Source organism: Camelus ferus, chromosome 6, assembly GCF_009834535.1.
Source record: "Camelus ferus isolate YT-003-E chromosome 6, BCGSAC_Cfer_1.0, whole genome shotgun sequence".
Lineage (NCBI taxonomy): Eukaryota > Metazoa > Chordata > Mammalia > Artiodactyla > Camelidae > Camelus > Camelus ferus.
Genome location: NC_045701.1, coordinates 31,017,471 through 31,043,364, shown reverse-complemented (window position 1 = coordinate 31,043,364; position 25,894 = coordinate 31,017,471). Strand labels below are relative to the sequence as shown.

Below are 25,894 nucleotides of genomic sequence, written 5' to 3'. Positions count from 1 at the left end.
TGTATGATTCCAACTATATAACATTCCGGAGAAAGACAAACTATTAAGACAGTAAAAAGATCAATGATTGCAAAGGGTTACAGGGAGAAAGAGAAAAATTTTAAACATTTTTAAGAAGAGAAAGGCTAACTGACAGTAGAAATCAAAAAACTTAGTCATACATAAGGTCTGAGAGAATTTTTTATGTGCTGTTTGTTCTCAATTCATCGAAGACAGCTTCCACTTTTTGCTGGGTTTAGAAAGTGATCATTGCTTGTTAGAAAGAGTTGTGAGAACACAGGTGCTCTTAAATTATAAATGATCTCACTCGGTCCTCCTATTTCAGCGCCCTCCTTCAGTGCCCGTAACACACGCACATGCACCCCTGAGGGCAACATCACCTTTCTCAATTATTCAAAAATAATTGGTGCTTGTTTCCTTCAAACTTTCACAAGTGTCAGCACACACTGCGACGCTTCTCACACTAGGCTTAGGTTCCATCTTCATCTAGTCTGTAAGGCAAGTTGTCATTCTTCCTCAAACTTCGCACCCACTGACATTTGGTTGACATCACTGTCTGCCGTTGTCTCCTTTTCTGTTCTCTTTGTGTTTGCAGGTTATGAACTTTCCGATTTCTTTACTACCTTTCTAATAGAGTTTCAGAGGGATAAAGAGATAAATGTGAATACAAATCCCTTTCCTCTCTTTGGTTAAATATGAGATTCTTTTCCTCCTCTTTTCTTCTCTCCATTTCTCTATTAGAACCACAGTTTTTGGAGGCTATACTCACTGAGCACCACCCCTCTCGGACCCTGTCAGGGAGACGTTATGCAGATGACACCTTCTCTGGCACAACCTGGCTCTGTATAAGAATTATGAGACACAGCAGGACACCAGGGTGACATGGAACAACGTGTGGGAGCAGGACTTCGCAAGGATGTGCAAAGGACTGCTTCACTGTTTATGTGGTTCTATCTTGAAATTAAGTTGGCCCTGGATAGGGACTATTGGTGTCAGACTGTTTAGAATTTCACTTATGAAGAGTTGGGCAAGGGGGAGGGTTACTTCCTCTTCTTACGCTCTAGCCAGTGGTGTGATCTTTGTGTCAACCAGAGACGGAGGGACAAACCACCACAGACTGTGCTGGGACCAGAGAAGATCAAACAGAGACACCCAGCACCCAGGCCCTGGCTGCTGCTCAGAGTTTGTGCTCAGCTCCCCCTGTAGCTCCTGTCACTGTGTCACCCAGAGCACAGTAGTACACGGCCGAGTCTGCCCCTCGGACTGAGGCTTTCTCCAAGTGGAAGGAAGTTTGTTCTCTGTGGTACGTGGCTTCAAAACCTTTCTTGAGTACCTTCTCCTTGTCCCTCGAGGCTTTCAGGAGGAGCTGTGGACCTTCTCCGGGGTACTGGACGTACCAGAAAAGAGTGGGGTACCCCGCAGCTGAATAATTGCAGTTCATAGTCAGGGCAGCTGATTCTGGAAGGGTCACTGGGCCTTCCGTCTGAGTCACTGAGTCTCCACAGGTTCGTCCTGGGCAAGAATAAAATAGTTCATGTCCCCTTGGATATGAAGCTCTGGGATAAAATTATAGTTAAAGATTTTCCCGATGAAACAGAAGAAAGAATACACATTTTTACAGGCATTTTACTTACCGAGCATTAAGAGTACCACAGTCACTAAGCCTGGAGAAGAGTTCATCTCTACAGTGTCACCTGAATAATGTGCTTGACTCTTACCGTGAAGCAATGTTGAGGTCACAGCTGAAGGGCTAAAGGGAAGCCTGCATTTCACACAGGAAGTGTGTTTGTGTTAGGAAGCTGCTCCCCCTGGCGGACGGGGACAGACATGGGATGCATGTTTCCTAGTCTCCTCCCCTTCCTTGTCAGAGATATGCTCTCATCCATGGCTTCAGGTGACACTTGGAAACCAGATCAACAACTGTTGTAAACTCTCAGGTCTGTTTTGTCCTTAGGACACTATTCGATGTGGAAGTTCTTCAACAGACTGTCCCAAGGTACTTCTGTAGCTGAGAAAATATCAGTTTTCCTAAGCATTTTAATACAGTCATTTACATTCTCATGTATTCATTGTGGACCAGCCTGTAATCCACTGAGTTTCAAGTAAGCACTTCAAGTTGAATAAAGATAAAGTAATAAGAAGTCACATCATTTTTAGTGAATCTGCATTATATCCCAATATATATAACAGTAGTGACCAACATTTATCACATGCTCACTAAATATTTGTTTTATTAAACAAAAATAATTGTCTTTGATTGAGAAATCACTACTACTTGAAATGCAGTACTTTCTCTGTCCTAAAATATTATCAACTGTAAGGATGCTATCTTTTTAACAAAAGCTTTCCAAATGAGAATCACATCATCTTATTAATAGTCAAATAATCCTGAATTTCAGAATCATTTAAATGTGAAGGCAAAATATACATTGTAATTGAAGTTATCAAATCCCTATACAATGATCTGAGATTGATATCTTATTCTCCCACTATTTCCTTGACTCCAACATAAATTGGTTGGCCCATGTGAATGAGACAAGTACTAATCTTACACTTTTAGTGGATATCTGCTTTCAAGGATGCTTCTGTACAGTGCAGCTGCCAAATTGTGTTGCCAAACTTTAATCAAATGGTTTTCACCCATGGTGTTGGAAGCCCTGGAGATATGGATTTGCATCAAAAGCCTGGAGCATGAGCTAGGACTCTCTTCTTTCCCAGTTTTTCCAATTGTTAAAGACACATCAGCTGATAGTCACACAACAGCTGATGATAGACTCGATGTGTGAGTGATTTAAAATTACAGATTCTTTGCTCCCACCACTAACTTCATGAATCGTATTTTCCAGGATTGAGATCCACGAATTTATAATTTCTGAAAGTTCCCCAGGAGGTTCCCAAGCAAGCCCAATGTCAGTTTACAAAATTTCATTTGCGATCACTGTCTTAGATCAATGTGATTGCAGCAAGAAAGATCTAGGATCAGAATGGAAAAGTGTCCGCATGACTATACAAATTTAAAAAAAAAACAATTTTTTCTATGAAGTATCAGCAGCAAAAACAAGCACTTCTTTAGCTCCTTTTTTATGACCATTCATTTTGTAAAACAGAAACCTCTGAGCGCTATCAAGATGAAGTTCTGGAGAAGGATGCATCTTCTGTAAAGCCTGTAACCATGGATCCTTAGACACATTGATGGAAGCTTAGCTCCATCTCTGACCTGGAGTTCACTCTCCACAGATTCACATCAAGGAGCTTCATGAGTCCAGAGTCAACATGGGAATAGTTTCCCAGATGCTGACCTAAGAAATTCAGGCTCTGATACTGTTTGGGTGCATATATCCCTTCCTTTCTCCTCCCACCAACCAAATCACATTGTCAGAACTTGCATCAAAAATATGCTAGAAAAGAATTCTGGAAAAGCAGCTACAAACTTCTATTCTGATTTGGGAGGGGAGCAAAATAGGTTGGGATGATGCTGAGTTAAACATAAGTGTATAGATGAAGAAAATTTTTATCTATACTTTTTAAAAAACACAGTTTAAGGCAAATGAGAACATAGAGGAGAAATATTTTTCATTTGGGGTCATAAAAGAAGACTTGTACAACATTGAGAGAAGGTTATTTGCTATATGTGGATTTGTAATGCCCTTATTAATCCATAATTTTCATAAAAATAAACTGCACCTACTTAAACAATTTTATAAGATTTGACATATGTATATGGAAAACAGTACAGAGGCGCCTCAAAAGACTAAAAATAGACTTACCATATGATCCAGCAATCCTACTCCTGGGCATAAATTTCCAGAAGGAACTTTAATTCAAAAAGATACATGCACCTCAATGTTCATAGCAGTACTATTTACAATAGCCAAGACATGGAAACAACCGAAATGTGCATTGACAGATGACTGGATAAACAAGTTGTGGTATATTTATACAATGGAATACTACTCAGCCATAAAAAGAGTAAAATAATGCCATTTACAATAACATGGATGGACCTGGAGATTGTCACTCTAAGTGAAGTAGGCCAGAAAGAAAAAGAAAAATACCGTGTGATATCACTTATATAAGGAATCTAAAAAACAAACAAACAAATTTATTTACAAAACAGAAACAGACTCACAGACATAGAAAACAAATTTATAGTTACCAGTGGAAAGAGGATGAGAAGGATAAATTGGAAGTTTGAGATTTGCAGATACATGTGTGTGTGTGTGTATATATATATATATGTATATAGTATATATATATATGTATATATATATATATATAAAACAGATAAACAAGTTCATACAGTATAGCACAGGGAATTATATTCAATATCTTGTAGTAACTTACAGTGAAAAAGAATATGAAAACAAATATATGTACTTTGATATATGACTGAAGCATTATGCTGTACACCAGAAATTGAGACAACATTGCAAACTGACTATACTTCAATAAAAATATATTAAAAAAAAAAGAAAAAAGAAAAAGAAAAGGAAAACCAAATGCAATTCAGGAGCTGACCACTAAGCGGTGCCTTGGCCACTCCTTTCAGACCAATTATTTAGTCACCTGAGGAGCAATGCACTTTAGGGAGGGTGACAAAATCTTTTAAGTTTTCATAAACCACTAGAACACTAAGACTTCATTCATGGCTATTGATAACTCTATTTCACTCTTCCTTGAAACTGGCTTGTGATAAGGCAGTCTAGAGCATAGTTTTATAGATAACCAGTATAAATGTTTCTCAAAAAATTTAAAATAGTATTTCCATGTGATACAGCAATTCTACTTCTGATTATATACTACCCCAAATTGAAAGAATTTGAATACATAACTCACATATTGAGACCTTTATATATCCATGTTCCCACCAAAAGGTGGAAGCAACCCAAATACCCAGCAACAGATAATGGATAGACAAAATGTGATGTGTATATACACTGAAATATTACTCAACCTTAAAAAGGTTAAAAAAAAAAAAAAACTCTAACAAATGGATGAAACTTGAACACATTATGCTAAATGAAATAAGTCACAAAATGACCAATATTGTATAATTTGACTTATACGAGGTACTTCTTTGAGGCATCTAAAGTAGTCAAAAGCATACAAAGAGAAAGTAGAACAGCAGTGGCCAGGGGCTGGAGGGACCGGGGATGGGGAGTTACTGTTTAATGAGTGTAAATTTTCACTCTTTCAGAATGAGAAGAGTTCTAGAGATGGATGGTGATGCTTGTTGAACAACCATGTAAATGTACTTAGTATCACTGGGTTGAATACTTAAAAATTGTGAATATAGTAAAAAAAAAAAAAGTATGTTAAAATGATATAATTTTTTTTAATGAAAAACAATTTTAAGGGCCAGTTTTAAGTAGGAATCCTTTCAGGGTTTCTACCTCACACATCTGCTTCCAAATGCAAATATAAAAGTTTCTTACGATACAAGATCACTTATCAACCATCCATTACTATTTAAATTTTAAGACACTAAGAAAATGGGGTTAGAGGTAGAAAGAGCAAACTGGAGAGGAGTATTTGGGATTGTCGAACATTGATGGAACAAAGAGGGTTGGAGGTGCGCAAAATGTGCCACGTGATGACAAAAAACGCTTTTGGAGGAGTGGTGCAGTGTGCAGAACACAGAAAGAATATTCATAGTCTGTTCCTGCACAATGCCTTCTAAGAGTCACAAACTATTGATCATTTTGTGGATAAGACTGGTGGGAGGCCAGTAAACCTACATTATGAAAATTGAACTCTTCCATCCTAGAGGTGTTAAGAAGATGGAATGAGTATCAACGCAATGTTTGCACCTTAGAAAGTAAATGAGAGTACATTAACTTAACTAATAAACCTAGAGTATACTCATCCATTAAATGGTGTAAGACAGCATGATACGCAAAGAGAAGAAAACCACACAGAGATTTCACATCCTTCTTTATTTGAAACAATGCCTATAATATACATTCAAAAAATATTTATTGAACAAATTGATCTGAAAATCCAACAATTCACGTATATTTTGACTAATTTTTGAGTCAGATGTTTCTGAATTTCCTCAGTCAATTCTTCTAGCTCAATCTAATCACCAAATAGTAAAGATTTTATGTGGCTGTTCTTTGTCTTCAATAGACAATGTAAATCCAGATTATCAGGTTTACAAATGTTTTTAATGGACACTGTCTATGAACTTAGAGAAATATTTTCTTAGAATCAGTGTTTTCCCTCTAACCCCACACCCGTGCTGCCACAGCCCTCGCCACTTCCTGTCTGTGATGGCAATATCCCTGCCCTGGTCCCTACAGCAGGTGGATGCATCAAGCAGAGCCCTGGGTTTTGGTACACCTCCCTCCAACACGTCTCGCACTGTGGTCTCACTCAGTGCACAGAAATACACTGCAGAGTCCTCCAGCTGTGAGGCTGAGATGACGAGTTTGATGGATTTGCTTGCTTTCTGGAAATTCAATGAGTAGTGACCTTCTGTGGCATTTTGCTGGTTGTAAGAGTCCTGACGAATTAGGAAAGTCATCGCCCCACTGCTGGGCTGCTTGTACCAGGATAAACTATAAGTTGGATTACTGGTGTCATATGTACGGTCCAGGGTCACAGCCTCCTTCTCCTGCACTAGCATTGGTGGTTGGTCTTGAGTTACCTTCTGGGCAATACTGCATCCTGAGAAAATAAACACAGAATCAGAAGTTAGGAAAAAGCAGTGTGGAACAAAGAAATCCTATTTTACACCCTACTACCCCTTCCTTCCCAAGGTACCCATAAGACTGCTACCCTCAGTCTTCAGGTCATAGAGGAGGCACAGTCCCCTGGACCATCCCTACCTAGCCAGCATGAAGCCATGGCCACCTTCAAAAGGCTGGAGAGAAACATGTTTCAGGTCTTCCACCAGGTGGAAAACGTCTTCTTCAATTTGAGGGCTGTGCAAGGTGAGGCGAGCCCGACAGGATGAGGAAAGAATCACTGGTCTATGTGCTGCTGCTGCCCCAGAACAGGAAGCAGGGGTTTGCTGCTGTAGCAAGTTGATGTGGGTGACGTCAAAAATCTCTATGGACTACATGAGAGTCTCCCTCAACCCGAACTTCCTTGTGCATTAAGCAACTCTTCAACTGATAGCAATTACCTCTGAAAATAAATATGAGTTAAATTTGATACTGAAAGCGAGACTGATGATTCCACCAATGCTGTGTTCAGTGATTGCATCTGTGAAGGAACTGAGTGGGTGGCATTTATTTAAACGAATTACATGTACTGCATTACAGAAACAGAATTAGACGTAATAACCATGTATGCTTATCCCTATGTCTGCTGTTCTTCCATCTAAGATAGAAATAAATCACTTTATGATAAGAAAGCAAAGTTGTTTGGTCTAATCACTAGAGCTCTTTTATTCTGCCTATTGTTACAGCAATGCTTCTCCTCCTATCAATATTTGTTCATTTGCCTATCTTGGGGCCAAAAGCTGAAAAATTGAATCACTCTCTGCTGAAGAATTTAGACTGAGGCTTCTCACATTCAGTCCTGTCACAGAGGTCCCTTCCCTCCTCTGTTAGTTTTGACGGACCACCTCTGTTCACCTTAGTTTGGTCATTAGGTTATCAAACCTTTGAATTTGTATTTTTCCTATTACCTAAGTTGGGACCATGAATGAGCCACAGCGCATCTCTATATTCTGGAAGCCCAGCTCCAAAGGGAATATATTGTAGGTGACCTCATACACCTCTGTAAGACAGGTGTTCATAAGATCACCACGGATGGTAATGAAGCTTTCTTTGTGTTTGAATATAAAAGGACACCTATGTCGAGGGATATTATTCAACCCCATGGCAAACAATAAAGAGGCATTGCCTATCACAGCCTATCCCTTGATATGGTAGCCAAAGCGTATCATCCTTGTCTCAAAGTAATTACACTTTCAGCTAAGTTGGTTGAAGCGTATTCAGATCTCGCACTGGAATCTCCATTAAATCTGATGGTACCACATGCAGAACAACGTGTTCTCTAATTTAAAAACACCCAACATTTTTCTACCAGTTGGTTGACTAAATATGAAATACTATCAGTATCTGTTCATATTATTTACCTCTCTTAAACTTCTCAATTAAGGGATCTCATGATTGTATTTCTGCCATTCAAAATGTCTCCATGTCCAGAACAATTTTTTTCAACTGTCTTATATCAAATTCTGAATTTATGTATTTTTCAATGTTTGAAGGAGTTAGGAATAGGAGAGTGTGTACTATTAAAAGGATAGCAGAAAGGAGTTTGGGGGAGAAATGAAATTTCTGTAGCATGATCATGTGATGGTTACATGATCTATATAATGTATTAAATTTCAAAATAAAGAGAATTGTACACCAAAAAAAGTCAATTTTTCTATATAATTACTTAGTAATAAAAATTTAAAGTACTGAGTTCAAAATGCCCAAATAGGAATATTCCGCCTTCCTTGCATCCACAAAAGCACCGATATCCACAATACACACACTAAATACCCGCACTAAAGGGAGTGCTTTGAGGCCAGGAGTCCAGCAGAAGTTCCAGCACACTGTCTGAGACTGGACACACTGAAGAGGGTTAGAGGAACAATTTTACTTTACCCTTGTCACCCCTCCCCAAGAAAAACCTTCTAGGCCTGTGATTTTTTCATAAGGGAGAGTGAGAGCCTGTGAATGAGCACTTGCTGTCCAGCTCTGAGGGAGGCTGCCAAACAGACCTGCCCCTTTCTGGCCGCATCCAGAACACTGAGGATGCTGCCCAGCTGGGAGTGGGGAGCACCTGGGAGAACAGCAGCCAGGGCTCCAGGAGGGCATTAAAGGGACAAGGGTCCTACTACCAGGGCACAGACTCCATCAGGACCTGCCCGCCAGCCTCTGGGGACGCCTTGCCTGCCAACCACCAAAAGTGTCCCAAGGCCACGGCCAGGGCCCAGCACCTCACCCGTGCACCACCCGCGCCCTGGCCCCTCCCAGTGCGCGAAGCGGGGCAGCAAGAGCGAGCCTTCGCAGACGGCCAGCGAGCATGCGCAGAAGGCGGCCCCACTCCGGGCTTGGAGAAACCACCCAAGTTTGAGAAGTCAGCACTTTTTATGGAAAGCAAGCAAAAGGGAGGTTGTGGGCACCCAGACAGGTTTTGCGGGATCAAGAGAAGGTGAAGTAGTCTGCAGTCAATTGTCCAGGGACAGTAGGAAACAGGAACACCAACCGTGGTGAAGGTTTAAAGCGTGAAGGTGTCTGAATCAGAGCTGATGATGACTGACTCTGCACACCGCACAGAGCTTTGCTTTTTTTTTTTTTTTTTTAACTTCATTTGAAAAACTTCTCACCCAAGTACCGCAAAGCAGTAAAGCCTATAGTAACTGCACGCTCACTCTCTTCTGACTTGGTTTAAGAAAAATAAAGCAATAAAATATAAACCATGCTTCCCTCTCACTCCATTGTCAGTCCTGGAAGAAATGGACCCACCAAGAGTCTCCTGCTCCTACTGGACACGAGCTAATGAGCACAGTGAGGGGAATAATCAAGTCGGTTTAGGTGCTGGGCTACAATACTGACCTTTCCTCTTCAGATGTTTAAACCCAATTTAATCTGATGATCTTCCCCAAAGAAAATAAACACCAGTTTGTTAATAAACAACAACCATAATTCAGCCAAGAAACATCATTCTTACCATACCCATCGGTAATTGTATTCATTCTCAGGAAGACTGTAAGGGAGCTTGAGAATAGCCTGTCTTTAACCAGGAGTGGGAGAATTTGGGAATTAATTATTTATGAAAATTCTTTCAGTCCATTGATTTATGTGTGACACTAAAAAATAATACTTTAAAAGAAAAGGCTGTGGTTAGCAAAGTTTAGTCCCATCAAAGCATGAAGATAGGTGGGGAGCTTGGTAGCCAGCTATCTCTAAATTAGCCATTAGTCCAAATGCCTTTGTGCAATCTAACAGTAATGATAAGCAGCTGATAAATACATACAAAAATTTTCTCAAATACCCCAGAAAGTATGCAATCATAAAGGTAACAAAAAATTACAAGTCTAGGAATAAATATAATTATTTTGAAACAATAGAGTGTTACCCAGAAAGATATATATGAATGGAAAAAAAAAGTATGTTGTTAATCAAAGTACAAAATATACACTTTAAGGAGTTTTGTTCTTCACAAATTAATTTAGAATTTATTTCAATCACAAAACTTAAATTAGAACAGGAATAAATAGCAGATTCACCTTTTCTTCTTTCTTTAACAAACATTTACCAATAATCCACTATGTGAAGAAGTTTGTGCTCGGTACTACAGATAGGGCAGTGATGAAACACACAACTCTTGTCTTCTAAATTCTATGCCAGAGTAAATGTGAATAGAGTTTTACAGAATTTTATAAAGAGAATAGGTCTGTGAAATTTATATGGAGCTCACATTCTCAAATCACTTCCTGTCCTAATTTCCTTTAAATGCTCAAAAAATATATACCACAACTGGGCACTAAAGGAAAATGCATGTCACATTTTCCCCAACAAGACAGTGGTCAGAGCACATAAAAATGGCTGTCAAATTTTACCACAGGAAGAAAATTATTATAAAGGTGTAATTTATTAAAATTTCTTGCAGAGCTCTTGAAAAACAGGTGTTTTAGAAGTCTTGATGAAATGAGAAATGCTCAGTTCAAGATAAAATATTAAGTGATAATCATGATACTCACTGTCATAGAATTTATAAAGATTTAACTGAATAGTAGGAGTATTATTTAATTACACATGTGTCATATCATATTTATTATCACATCTTTTACATTTGGCATGTAGTGTTGTATAATGAGAAAAATAATCAATCCTGTTTCAAAACAAAGTATTTAAAAACCCATTTATATTAAGGACTATGATATTGATACCAGGGGGTTATTTATAAAAGAGGAGTCTGAAAAGCAAATGTAAAGTCAATTTTACAATTTCAAAATAAAATATTACTAACTCCCTTCAAGAATACAGTTAGCAACAGTCATCCAACAAAATGTTTAACATCTTCTGTGTCATCTTGAACCTAATCTTCTGATTCTACATTTTTCATGTCTAATACATCAGTGCCCACTTGCAGGCACACAATATGACAATATATCCACTAGAAGGTCTGTGCAAAGGAAGGGGCTGCCCGAGTAGCAGGTTTGAGTACAGGTAGCAGGTGCCTGGGGAGCAATGTGTACTTGCTGCACAGAAGTAGACAGCTGCGTCTCCAGCCTGGGTGGCTGTGATGTGCAGGGAGAGATGTTTGGCCGTCTTATTCAATAAAACAGTGAGTCCTTGGTCTTCCTCTTTGACCTTGTTTGAACGAATGCTTATAAGGAACCGGAGACCTTTGCCAGGTTCTTGCTTATACCAAGGGAAGAAATCTGAATTACTGTCTGTGTAAGTGCAGGTGATAACAGAGCTGTTTCCCTCCTGGACACTCAGGCTGGGAGGACTCTGCTTCACATTCTCTCCTTGGCTCACACCTGTGCAGAAAGAAGAAGTCAGAGAAAGGAGGATTGCCAGATTACTATGTCCCCAAATTTACTTTTCCTTCTCTACAGTAACCAGAGGAAACCTGTCTAAAGCCAGTCCTGGCTTCTAAAGAATGTCCACTAATATCTTCTGTTTCCCATAAGCCCTCAACTCACAGTCCAGCTGCAGCCACAAGAACATGATTAAAGCTCCAATGGGTGTCTTCATTGTTCTTCCCATTTGGGATCAATTGCAAACTGCCAACTCCAGCCAGGAGAGCTACTTCTATTACCAAGTGATCCCTTCTTTTCTCTAACAACCAGAGGTTTCTCACATTGTCTACTCAGCCAATAAGAAAAAGGCTCTGCTTCTACTCTAAGCCTGTTCATTCAGAATCCACTGAAATGAACCCTGCACGTGCTCTGCATCAGCAGAGGTGCACCGCTATCTGGTGGTCACATGTCTAACTACGGAACTTTCGGGTTAAATGTTTTCTTACCCTGTGTCTGTAAGGGATTCATATGCACAAAAACAGCAATAGATGAAACAAATTGTGTCTTAGATTGGAGAGTAAATGCACATTAATAGTGCAGAGATCAGGATTTATATCTGCACACTACTGAGTCGTTCGTAAGTTGGAGAGAGGTAGATCCTGTTGCTGTCTATTCAATGATGGACCCAGGGTACAGGTTTGAAATCAGGAAAGCACCATGATTCACTCTCTCAGAGAAGATATAAAAATCTTTTCAGCCAAGTCTAACATCCTCATTTGTCTGTTGTGAGGGAAAACTCTTTCTAAAAGGAACGTGTAAGCCAAAGAGCAGGAGAGAGAAAATCAGTTGATATTTCAAATGTCTGTTAACTCAGACTCTGCTCCTCTAGGCTGGTCTTGCCCGTGAACCTGCTGTTACCAGAGAATGGACAGCACTGGCAGTCAAAATGTGGAATCCTCCCTCAGTTGACTGTGATAAGAATAAAAGGTCAAACCTCAATGATAAGGGAGCAGGATGATAACTTCTGTGTATTATTAATATTTCAACCGTAGAAAGCAGTTTGATCTATAGATTGGGTTGATTCACAATGAGAAATCTGACATGCTTTAAGAAATCTATTTGGATGCTATGCCCTGTTCTACAAAGGACTGAAAGAAAGAATAGAAAACTGAGAAATTCTGAGAAAACATCAGGTTGCAGATTCAGAAGTGGCAACCACATGTAAGCTTATTCTTGAGGTGGTTTCATTTTCTCATATTTAAATGGATGTTATGTCCTAAAATGCAATTATGACTCCTATCCTTAGTGGAACCTGTGCTGTCACATGTGCCAGTCTCCTGTCATGTATTCCTGCTTCCCTGGCCATTCATTGCTAGCTCCGATTTCATGCTCTATCGTAGTGACTATAGATAACAATACAGTACATTTCACTTGAAAGTTGCTAAGAGAGCAGATCTTAAATCTTCTCACCATAATAAAATAAAACAAAGACCTTGATTATTATGTGAAGTGAAGGATTTGTTCACTAAACTCATCATGGTAATAATTTCACAATATATACATATATTAAATCATTACATAGTACACTTTAAACTCACACAATGTTATATGTCAGTCATAGCTCAGTGAAACTGGTGGGAAAAAAGAAAAAGACAACAGTTTTTTAAATGGATGGCATATCCTAAATGTGATGAATGACTCACCCTTAGTGGAATTCCCTCTACAGTATGAGCCAACTGTCCTGGCATGGCTCTGCTTCCTTGGCCATCTCTGGCTCAGATTTCATACTGCATCATTTTTCTTCCAAACTTCACTATGATGTCCTTTCTCTAAGGCACTGATAAAGTTGTGCAATTGTATAAGTTTCCAGAATTATCTTCCTCTGCTATCCACTTTAATTTCTTAGAATTTTCTGATTACCTCTATAAGAATAAATCTATGGAAGCCTAAATATTGCCTGTGTCTGCTAGGGAGTTAATACAAATAGAAGACTGAGCCCAAAGAGCTAAGCATAAGGAATAGTCCCTGGGAAGCTGAGAATACCTCGTTTCCAGAGGTGGAAGCCCCTTTCCTGTGATTTGTGCTCACTGGTCCTCGGGATTATGAAGAATAAACCAAATCTCTGTCCCACGTCTCACACCCTTAAAGATTTAAAGAGCTACGGTGAGGATATCTACTCAATACATTAAATATTTATCCAAGTGTTCAGACTGATTGGACCACAGCTTTCTCGAACTCCTATAACGTAAGAATAAAAAAAAACTAATGAAGATAAAAAATTAGACTAGACTAAGGACTAGAATAGACATTTCTCCAAAGAAGACATACAAATGGGCAACAGGTGGGCCAAAAAAATGTTCCACACCACTTATCATCAGATAAAAGCAAATCAAAGCCACAGTATGATATTAGTATTTGTCTTTCTCTGCCTGACTTATATCACTAAGCATAATATTCTCTAGTTCCATTCACATTGCTGCAAATGGCAACATTTCATCCTTTTTATGGCTGATTAATATTCCATTGTGTATATATACTACATTTTCTTTGTCCTTTCATCTGTTAATGGCCGCTTGGGTTGCTTCCATATCTTGGATATTGTAAATAATGCTGCCATGAATGTTGGGGTGCATGTATCTGTTCAAATTAGTGAAAAGGCACATTCTTTAAACACCTTATTTAAAGAACAGAACACATTTTCTAGTTCCATTTTAGTGATGATTATTCTTAATGTATTTGCCACTGCATTTATAATAAATTATTTCATCTGTTTTATGCATCAAAAAAAAATTTTGATAGCTATTATCAAAAACACAAAAGACAACAAGTGTTCCCAAAAAGGTATAGCTGCTATGGAAAAGACTTATAGAGGTTCTTCCAAAAACTAAAAGTAAGACTACCATATGATCCAGTAACCCAATTTCTGTGTATTTATCCAAAAGAATTGAAATCAGGATCTTGAAGGGATTTTAGCTCTTCTGTGTTTACTGTAGCACTGCTCATAATAGCCAAGATAGGGAAACAACTTAAATTTCCAATAGCAGATGAATGGATAAAGAAAATGTGGTACAACAGAGTACTATTCAGCCTTTAAAAACTCTGCAGTATGCAACAATATGGATGACCCTTGAGGTCATTATGCTAACTGAAATAAGCCAGTCACAGAAAGACAAATACTATTTGATTCCATTTAAATGAGGTATCTAAAATAATTTAATTCATAGAATCAGAGAGTGGAATAAAGATTTCCATGGGCTGGGGGAAAGGGATAATGGAAAGTCACTAATTAACAATCAAGATGAAAGCTCTAGAAATTTGCTGTACAACATTGTACCTATAGCTAGCAATAATGTACTGTACACATAGAATTTTCTTAAGAAGGCATACCTCATGTTAAGTGTTCTTTACACAATACAATAAAATTAAATTTAAAAATGATGTGCAGCTGTGTAATGGCCAAAATCCAAAACACTCACAACACCAAATGCTTGTGTCAAAAGTTCAGCAGTAGCCCAAGTAAAAGCACTGAATCCCCAAAGTAGTAATTAATAAAATGTTATTGTGCACACACCAAAAAGGTTTTGAACGTGGATGCTCAACCAAAACATGGAATGCGGCTCAGAAGAATATTGTTATAAAGCAGCTTATATAATGAGGAGACATTATTATTGTTTATTCTTCACAGTGACTGATTCTAACATTAGAATTTTTGTAATGACAGGAAATTGATCAGTGTTTACCTCATTTCAAGCTTGGGAAATAGTTTGTTTTACTTATGATTCCTAGAGGCATTAGCAAGAAATCACTCAGGTCAAGTAGGTCTTGCAAAATAAGCTAAATCAACCTTTGTTTGCATGACTAAACTGGTTGTGTCTACTCAGAGAATTTTCAAAGCTAGTCTCTGGCTTTTATTTTAATACTGGCAAGGATGTGAAGCAACAGAAATTCTCATTTGTGGCTTATGGGAATGCAAAATGGCACAACTACTTTGGAACATATGTGTAGCAGTTTCTTACCCAGCTAAACATACTCTTGCCATAAGATCTGGCAATTATAACTCTTGGTGTTTACCCAAATAAGTTGAAAGCTATGTCTACACAAAAATGTGAGCATGGATATTTATAGCAGCTTCATTTATAATTGCCAAAATGTGGAAGCTATCAAGATGTCCTTCAGTAGATGAAAAGATAAACTGTGAGATACATACAGACAATGGAATATTATTCAGTGCTAAAAAGAAATAGGCTATCAAGCCATCAAAATACATGGAGGAACCTTAAATGCATATTTCCGAATGAAACAAACCAGTCTGAAAAGGTTTCATACCATATGGTTCCAACTATATGACATTCTGGAAAAAATCAAAGTATGGAGACAGTAAAAAGATCAGTGGTAGCTAGGGGTTAGTGGCATGGAGGGAAAATTTTTTTTACAAAATAAAAGAAAGCCTAGCTGGTGAGCCAAAACTTAAAAGCTTAGAAAAATACAAGGGTTGCGGGAAAAATTTTTGCACGTTCTTCTAAATTCATAAAACGCTAACGTTCATTTTTCTGCTGGGTTTAGAAAGTGATCAATGTTATAAATGCTTATGAAAATCATGGATGTCACTTATACATTTTTTCACACTGTCCTCCTCTTTTAATCACCCCTTAGTACCCTCAGCAGACACACACACACACACACACACACACACACACGCAAACACACACATGCACCTGCGAGGGCAACATCATCTTCCTCAATTATTCAAAAATAATTTGTGCTTCTTTTTCTTAAACTTTTTCATAGAAGTTCAGCAAACATGAGGCTTCTCACTCTTCTTTTAGTGGATGGACATATTTTTATACTAAAGATAAATGGGAGTGCTGATTCCATGAGGGCAGAGACCTCTGAGTAATCACTGCTGTATCCCAACGCCTAGAATGGCGCCTGGTTCGGCACAAGTCAGGAAGCAGGTATTCCTCACCTTGACAAAACTCATCCGGATAGTGCACGTCTTAGTCAGCTCATAGACGACTTCAAATCCGTGGTGGACGGACTGAGCGAGCAGCTGAGCAAACAGCTGGTTGTTGAAGATCTTGAGGCTGCAGCCGCTGGGGATCTTGCAGACAGTGGCCGGGTGGAAGCCGTGCTGGTAGTTGCAGTTCCGGCTCTGTGCAAAGATGCTGCTGTCACTCACGCACTCGGCATAGACCTCGCCCCCGACGTAGTATAAATGCACGCCTACGAGGCAGAAACAGTCCTCAAACGCCAGCCCCGCATTTAGCTTAGATGTATCATCATGTCCTTCTCACCCAGCTCTGTAACCTCAAGAGATGTGACTGTCACCCGTGAGGTTAATTTTAATATCACTGATCATAGACTAGTAAAATGCGTGCACCAAAGGCAAAAAAAAAAAACCTTCCTTCTTTAACAGTCTGCCGTGTAAGCTATGATTTCTCCTTATGTTTCGCACCCTCTGAAATTTGGTTGACATCACTGTCTGCTGTTCTCTCCTTTTCTGTTCTCTTTGTGTTTGCAGGTTTATGCCCTTTTGGATTTCTTTACTATCTTTTTAATAGAGTTTCAAAGAGATAAAGAGAAAAATCTCTATTGTTAATCTACCACGTTTATCCAAATATCTGAGAAAAAATTTATTGTATACCCTTTTGTATCGCTTAAAGTATATTTGACATGCATTCACATTTATAGAGAGTTTAAAATGGAATTTATATTTTAAACCATTTTAACAAAATTAAAACAAGGATGTATAACTAATACATAAGGAAATACATTAATATTATGATCATAGTTCATTCACTAAATCTACAAATACAATCTCTGAAAAAAGTAAAAGAAAATTTTCTTGGAGATGGAGGGATGGAGGAAAGAAAATATTTTCAAAGGATCAGACATTTCAAAGCCAATAAATCTTTTAGTCATTCTAATCATCATAGCCATTGCAGAATCAGAGAATATGCATGTCCTTCATTCCTATGCTCAAAACCTTTCTTCCAAGCAACAAAAGGACTCTTAGTAAGCCAATAAACATATATGATTAGATAAGCTTGCACCAGTATTTGCAAAGACCAGCAGTATATTTGCTGTGCAATGCAGAGACTGACTTTTACATTATTCTTTTCAACACAATGTCTTCTCTTACTTCCATACATTCTCTGTCCCATGAGTTTTCTCCCTCTGTGAGAGGTTGCAAAACAGACATTAGAGAAATCTATAGGCTTTCCCTCAGCCATGGTCACTCATTTATTTTGTTATGAAAAAAAATTCTGTTCAAGACCATTTTTTGCACCATATTTCATGAGCACTGAAAACTATCTCACTTGAGTTCTTATTGTTAGCAAGGCCATCGAGCTAACTAACTGGCTAGGAATAAGATAAGGGGCACTGTTCATGATGTAGATGGGAATCATCACCTCAGTTATGTTTTGGGTCCTTGTCCTTCATGTTGAATACAAGATGGTGTCTACCATCTGACTGGCCAAAGAAAAAAACTAGAATTAAAGTCCCTTTCCTCTCTATAAGATTCTGTTTCTTCTTCTTCCTTTTATTCCCTTCTGCATTAATGAAGAACCTGGTTTGGGGCGCTGTATTACTCCTATCACCATTCCTCCCCCATTCCGACAAGAATACATGATGCAGATGCCACCTTCTCTTCCAGGGAGGCCCAGAGCAAGCTGTGGAGGTTGGACTTGGACTGCAAGGATGAGCAAGGGACCACTCCCTGTTTATGTGGCTTTCATTTAAAACTACTTTGGTCCTGGATGAGGACCCACTGGTGTCAGCTAGTATCCAATTTCACTTATGACGAGTTGGGAAAGGGGGAGGGTTACTTCCTCTTCTTACGCTCTAGCCAGTGGTGTGATCTTTGTGTCAACCGGAGACTGAGGGACAAACCACCACAGACTGTGCTGGAACCACAGAGGATCAAACAGTCAGAGACACTCTGCATCCAAGCTGAGTTTGGCTGCTTCTCAGAGTTTGTGCTCAGCTCCCCCTGCAGCTCCTGTCACTGTGTCAGTCAGAGCACAGTAGTACACGGCCGAGTCTGCCCCTCGGACTGAGGCTTTCTCCAAGTGGAAGGAAGTTTGTTCTCTGTGGTGCGTGGCTTCAAAACCTTTCTTGAGTACCTTCTCCTTGTCCCTCGAGGCTTTCAGGAGGAGCTGTGGACCTTCTCCAGAGTATTGGACATACCAGAAAAGAGTGGGGTACGTCGTGGTTGAATAACTGCAGTTGATAGTCAGGGCAGCTGTTTCTGAAAGGGTCACTGGGCCTTCTGTCTGCATCACTGAGTCTCCATGGGTTCGTCCTGGACAAGAATAAAACAGTTCATGTCTCCTTGGGCATAAAGCTCTCCGATAAAATTATGGTTAAAGATTTTCCTGATGAAACAGAAGAAAGAATACACATTTTTAGAGGCTTTATACTTACCAAGCATTAAGAGTACCACAGTCACTAAGCCTGGAGAAGAGTTCATCTCTACAGTGTCACCTGAATAACGTGCTTGACAGCTACTATGAAGCAATGTTGAGGTCACAGCGAAGGGCTAAAGGGAAGCCTGCATTTCACACAGGAAGTGTGTTTGTGTTAGGATACTGCTCCCCCTGGTGGACGAGGACAGAAATGGGATGCATGTTTCCTAGTCTCCTCCCCTTGGCAGAGATATGTTCTCATCCCTGACTTTATTTATGAGGCACGTGTCAGTCCTCAGGTGACACTTGGAACCCTGATCAATAACTGCCGTAACTTCTCAGATCTGTTTTGTTCTTAGGACGCTCCTAACATCACTGCTGAATAACTATTATTTGAAATGCAATGGTTCCTCATTTCTAAATTATATCAAGTGCAAGGAATACTACACTTTTAATGAAAGATTTTTAGGAGAAAAAGTCACACTAACTTATTTGTAGTCATATATTCCTGCATACAGACATCATTAAAAAATAAAATTATGAATCCTAGCAAGAAAAAAAGCATACTTGAAATTACTGAATTTTTACAGAATGATCTGAGATGAATATATTATTCTCCCACAATTTCAGTGACACAAGATAAGGTGACTGGCCCATGTGAAACAAACAAGTACTAATCTGACACTCTCAGTGGATGTCTAACCTCAGGGATGCTTTCTATTACCATCCATCTGCCAACATTTTGTTGCCAAACTTTAACCAAATAATTTTCCACCCACTGGGTAGCTTAACCTTGAAGATGTCATTCTGCATCAAAAGCATGGAGCATGAGATAGGACTGTCTTCTTTCCCAGCTTTTCGATTGTTAAAGACACATCAGCAGATATTCACACATCAGCTAATAGTAGAATCAGTGTGTGAGTGATTTAAAATTACAGAGTCTAGGCTCCTACCACTAACTTTATAAATCATATTTTCTAGTATTGGTGAATTTGTAATTTTTGAAATCTCCCAGATGGTTTTGTTGCAGCCAGTCTAATACCAGCCTACAAGATTTCATTTGTAATCACTGCTCTATACCAAGATGGTCATCAAAGATCAGCGAGAAAGCTCTGGGATCAGCATGGAAAAACATTGCCATGATTATACCTATTTGTAATTGGTCTTTTTCTATGAAGTACCAGCAGCAAAAACAAGCATTTCTTTAGCTCCCTTTTTATGATCAGTTCATTTTATAAAACAAAACAAAATCCTGAGAGCTATAGGATGAAGCTCTGGAGAAGGATGTATCTTCTGTAAAGACTGTAACCATCAATCCTTTGACACATGGATGGAAGCTTAGCTGTGTCTCTGTGCTGGAGTTCACTCTCCACAGATTCACATCAAGGAGCTTCATGAGTCCAAAATCAACATGGGAATAGTTTCCCAGGTGCAGATTTAAGTAATAAAATCAGGCTCAGATACTGTTTGGGTTCTTCCCTTCTCCTCCACCATCTGAATCCCATTGTCAGAACCTGCCTCAAAACTAAGCTAGAAATGAGTTCTGGAAAAACAGCAAAAACTTCCATTTTCACATACTAAGAAGAAAGCAAAAATAGGTTGGGATAATGCTGAGTTGAAAATAATGTATCACACATGAGTGCATAAAGTTGTTATCTATACTTTTATTTAAAAAAAAACATAGTTTTAGGCCAATGAAAACATAAAGGAGAAGTATTTTGCATTTTTGGTGACACGAGAAGACTTACACATTACTGAATGAGGATATTTGTTAAATTTGGATTTTTAATGGCTTCATTGATATATAATTGCATAATAATAAGGTGTACCTATTTAAAGTATACAATTTTATAAGATTTGACCTACATATATACTTGTGAAGCCATCATCACAATCAAGCTGATGAACATATGCATCACCCCCAAATTTTCCTCATATCCCATTGTAATCCTCCTCTAAACGTTCTCCTCACTGCCCATCTCCGTTTCCAGGCAGCACTACTGTCATTATCAATTAATTTGCATACTTTATAAGTTCCTATAAATGGAGATATATGAACTTTTTGTTAGCTTCTTTTACTCAACACAATTATTTTGTGATTCTTCCAAGATTTTAAGTGTGAGTGGTTCATTTCTTTGTGTTGCTGAGTAGTATTCCATTACATAGATATAAAACAGTATGCTTATGTATTCATCTATTGATGAACATTTTGGATTTTGGTTAGTCCCAGTTTGGGGCTGTTACAAATAAAGCTGCTATGAACTTTTGTGTATAAGATTTGTATAGACATATGCTTTCATTTCTCTTCGGTCAATATCTGGAAATAGAATGCCTTGATCATAGGTAGATGTGTATTTGAATTTATTTAACTTTCTTGTTTTTTTCCTAGTAGCTTCTTTGTAGAGTCCCTTGATTTTCTACTCAGATAATTATGCTGTCTGAGAATAAAGATAGGTTCACTTCTGCTTTCCAAACTGTATGTCTTTTTTTTTTCTCTCTTATCTTAATGCACTGGCTACAATTCCTAGTACAATATTAAATACAAGCGGTGGAAGCCAAAACTCTTCTTTTATTTTTGAAGTTAGGAGGAAAGCATTTAGTGTTTTACCATCAAATATGACATCTCATGTAGGTTTTTCATAGAGGCCCTTTATTAAGTTGAGGAAATTCCCTTCAATTTCTAATTCACTGATAATTTCTAATCAGGAATGAATGATGGATTTTGTCAAATGCTTTTTCTGGACATATTGAGGTTTACCCTTATTAATTATCTGCTACTTGGCAATGTCCTGTAGCTCCATCTTTGATAAATCATCACAACAAAATATTAAATAAGATATCACCCTCCTGTTTTACAGATAATTAAATAAAGTTTAAAAATGTTTAGTAAGTAGGTGGCAACACGAATAATTTTGAACACAAATCTTTATGATAGCAAAACCCACATTCCCTGTTTTTAACACTATAGATTGTTTTCAGAGAAAACTTGGAAGGAAAGACAAAGAGTAGCAAAATTACTTCTTCTCAAACCCTTGATGTATTTTAAGACATCATATTAACAGGTTCCATATTCATCCAAATCAATATATAGGGAAAATAATTAAATAATTGCAGATTTGGCAGTTTCACCAAAAGAGAAGACGGTATTATCAAGGGTGCTCAAGCTGCAACTCAAGAGCTGACCACCAGGTAGCGAAATGGCCGTTCTTTTCAGATCAGTATTAGGCGCCTGACTTGAGCAATGCACTGTAGCAAGAGTGGCAAACTCTTCTAGATTTCTTTCAATCACAAGGACGCTGGAACTTAATTCACACCAGTGATCATTCTCTCTCTCCATTCCTTATAACCTGCTTATAATAAAGATATCTAAAATACAGTGGCTTGAATTTACCGGTGTGAATGTTGCTTATATATGGGATTATAGCTCGGTCCTTCCTATATGACTACATTATTTAAACCTAATCAGTCAGTTATGAAGCTTTATTTCACAAGATTATGAGACATTTATAGACAGAAGGGAGAATAATATTCAGATGCATTCCAGGGATCTGAATAGTCTATACATCCACTAAATCTGAGCCAGACCATTTGAACCATAGTTACTGGTCCAGAACTTTCCAGAGTAAAACTTGGAGCACCTCACAATAAAAGACAAAGGCAGTAAATGGAAGCCAAGACTTCAGTATAAATATTGTTTAAAAAAATTATCATTTTTTCCTTATTCAGCAATAGAAATAATGTAAATGCAATAAGCAAGTTAAAGAAGAGGAAAAAATTCTATGTCTATAATTTTAGTCAAAGAAAGGGAGAGAATCCAAATATTTGTAAGAGCTGCCAAAATCAGATAAGTTTGCACAAATACGTACTGAACAGGTACAGTGAATCATCCCAGATCCAAAAGAAATCATTCCACATCCAATCCATCAAGCCAGCCTTGAGAACACCTTCAAGACTTTTAAGATTTGTTAATATAAAGAATTATTAATAGACTTCCAAGTATTAAAACAATTCTTTAATTGCTGAAATATATATTTCATGTTCTGTGCATATATTTGTCCCTCCTATTTTTCAGATTATTCTAATATTCTAGTTTTTTTAATAACAAATTATGGTTTTATCATTGATTTTATTATTTTCCTCTGATCAGTCAATTTCTGCTTTAAATTTAATTCCTTAACTCTAATTTTTTTCACCTTGTTTGTTGTTCATTGTCTAGCTTCTTGAGTTGCATGCCAAAGTTATATAGTTTAATATATCTTTTTTTTGTATTTGAATAACCATTAAAAATAAATGTACAAAAAGAAGTTCAACTAAATATGTATATACAGATGAACATGTAGGAATACATAGAGAGAAATTTATTTGAAGATAAAGGTTAAAAATGTTGAAATTCAGTGAAAAACATTAAAAGTCCTTTATAACTCGATAAAAATAACATTCTCCTGAAATAAAAAAATTTTGTAAAACAGATATTTTAAATATTGATATAATCATTAAATGCAATTCCAACTTTATTTTCAATTTGTTTTCTTCTGTTGTTTCTTTTAAGGGAGGTACATTGAACATGAGTAAAATGGGACAGAATTTATAACATTTATGTTGGAAAATAAATGTGTAAAAATTACCCCTCAAAAGTCTTGAAAAACAGTAATAGTGAGGATTTACCTTCACAGGTAATAAAATTTTCTATAAAGCTGTCTACTCTGGTAGGCATAAAATGAGACAGCAAGATCAATGCAAAAAAAGTCTTTGGAAACATAATGAAAAGAGGAATTTAATACATTTCACAGAAGGTGATTCATAATAGGAGGAAAAAAAGGTCTTATTTATATACAAATTAAAAGGTTTGTGTCTCTGTTGTGGAGAACTCCCACATATCCCTCTAAGACCCAATAATTATTGATCATTTTATGGATACAACTGATGGGGAACTCCAGGATAGAAATGGAGCTCTTTGAAGCCAGAGGTGTTAATGAGATGGAATGAGATCTTAGCACAAAGTTTGTCACATAGTAGACACCTCAGAAAGTAAACGAGTTCCCTTGACTCACAGCAAATAGACCTAAATTAAATTAATTCAGAAATAGCATAAAACAACATGGTATATTAAAAGAGGAAACATACAGAGAGGGCCTTCACTATTGAAAACAAGGCCTGTAATGTAAGTGAAGGAAACCAGAACGTGTCACCCCGAAAAATGCCTCTTTGATATAAAAACTATTTTGAGTAAATGTACAAAAGGACCCTCTTTTTCTCCCTAAAGGCAGTAAATAAATTCTTATCTTTGTGGGGAGAGATTTTTTTTATCAGCCCAGTGTTGGCATCAAGGAATTTGTCTATTTAAGAGCCATAAGGATTACCAGACCCTAACTGGACTATTACTAGCCGATTATCCTCTCAATTCTTAACAAATGTATTATTTCTTTGTCAAAAGATATAAAAGCTTCCTACTCTGGGCACTTCGCCAAATATTCATTCTCTTGTGAAGACTCCCATGTACATACAAAAATTTAATAAAATCTGTATATTTTTCTCCTATTAATCTGTCTTAGGTTGAGTCAATACTTAGGCCCAGCCAGGAACTCAAGTAGGGTAGAGGAGACTTTCTCCTCCACCACATAATATACACTCAATAAATATTTATTAAACAAATTTATCTGAAAATGCAACATATTACGTATATTTTTTACTGATTTATTTTTTTGTCATATGTTTCTGAATTTCCATTGCTCAATCTAATCACCAAATGGCAAAGATTTTATGTAGCTGTTCTTTCTTTCCAGTCATGGTCAAAAATTCTGTATGTCTACTTTCAAGCCAACGATTCAGGAATAAGAGTGTTTTTCACAAATGATAACTCTGGACATGGTCTATGAACAAAGATAAATATTTTCTTAGAATGCGTGTCCTCCCTCTAACCCCACACCTGTGCTGCCACAGCCCTCGCCACTTCCTGTCTGTGATGGCAATACCCTGCCCTGGCCCCTACAGCAGGTGGATGCATCAAGCAGAGCCCTGGGTTTTGGTACACCTCCCTCCAACACACCTCTCACTGTGGTCTCACTCAGTGCACAGAAATACACTGCAGAGTCCTCCAGCTGTGAGGCTGAGATGACGAGTTTGATGGATTTGCTTGCCTTCTGGAAATTCAATGAGTAGCGACCTTCTGTGGCGTTTTGCTGGTTGTAAGAGTCCTGACTAATTAGGAAAGTGATCGCCCCACTGCTGGGCTGCTTGTACCAGGATAAACTATAAGTTGGATCACGATGTCGTATGTGCAGTCCAGGGTCACAGCCTCCTTCTCCTGCACTAGCATTGGTGGTTGCTCTTGAGTTACCGTCTGGGCAATGCTGGATCCTGAAGGAAAAAAAAACCAAACATAGAATCAGAAGTTTAGGAATAAGCAGTGTGGAACAAAGAAATCCTATTTTACACCCTACTACCCCTTCCTTCCCAAGGTACCCATAAGACTGCTACCCTCAGTCTTCAGGTCATAGAGGAGGCACAGTCCCCTGGGACCATCCCTACCTAGCCAGCATGAAGCCATGGCCACCTTCAGAAGGCTGGAGAGAAGCATGTTTCAGGTCTTCCACTAGATGGAAAATGTCTTCTTCAATTTCAGGGCTGTGCAAGGTGAGGCGAGCCCGACAGGATGAGGGGAGACTCACTGGTCTATGTGCTGCTGCTGCCTCAGAACAGGAAGCAGGGGTTTGCTGCTGTAGCAAGTTGATGTGGGTGACGTCAAACTTCTCTATGGACTACATGAGAGTCTCCCTCAACCCGAACTTCTTTTGCATTAAGAAACTCTTCAACTGATGGCAATTACCTCTGAAAATAAACACAAGTTAAATTTGATACTGAAAGCGAGACTGATGATTCCACTAATGCTGTGTTCAGTCATTGCATCTGCAAAGGAACTGTGAGGGTGGCAGTTGTTTAAAAATACTACATGTAACAGATTATGGAAACAGCATATGATGTAAAATGTATCCTCAGATGTATATATTCT

The 25,894-nt window shown here is 38.1% G+C and overlaps 1 protein-coding gene and 3 gene segments (V, D, J or C); all 4 read right to left on the bottom strand.

Annotated features, from left to right (window-relative positions):
• On the bottom strand, positions 1-1,716 carry LOC102521791. The segment is given in 2 exon segments: positions 1-1,512; positions 1,635-1,716. Coding segments are annotated over 2 exon segments (381 nt in total).
• A 4,360-nt stretch (positions 1,717-6,076) lies between these two features.
• LOC116664179 lies at positions 6,077-7,068 on the bottom strand. The segment is given in 2 exon segments: positions 6,077-6,669; positions 6,831-7,068. Coding segments are annotated over 2 exon segments (552 nt in total).
• Positions 7,069-16,359: 9,291 nt separating this feature from the next.
• LOC116664434 (mothers against decapentaplegic homolog 9-like) lies at positions 16,360-17,709 on the bottom strand. Its single transcript, XM_032482884.1, has 2 exons — positions 17,619-17,709; positions 16,360-16,765 (listed from the first exon to the last, which is right to left on the bottom strand). The coding sequence occupies exons 1-2, from the start codon at positions 17,707-17,709 to the stop codon at positions 16,374-16,376; spliced, it is 483 nt and encodes a 160-aa protein (XP_032338775.1). The 3' UTR covers positions 16,360-16,373.
• A 738-nt stretch (positions 17,710-18,447) lies between these two features.
• On the bottom strand, positions 18,448-25,584 carry LOC102515622. The segment is given in 3 exon segments: positions 18,448-18,782; positions 24,932-25,242; positions 25,414-25,584. Coding segments are annotated over 3 exon segments (695 nt in total).
• Between the last annotated feature and the right edge of the window lie 310 nt (positions 25,585-25,894).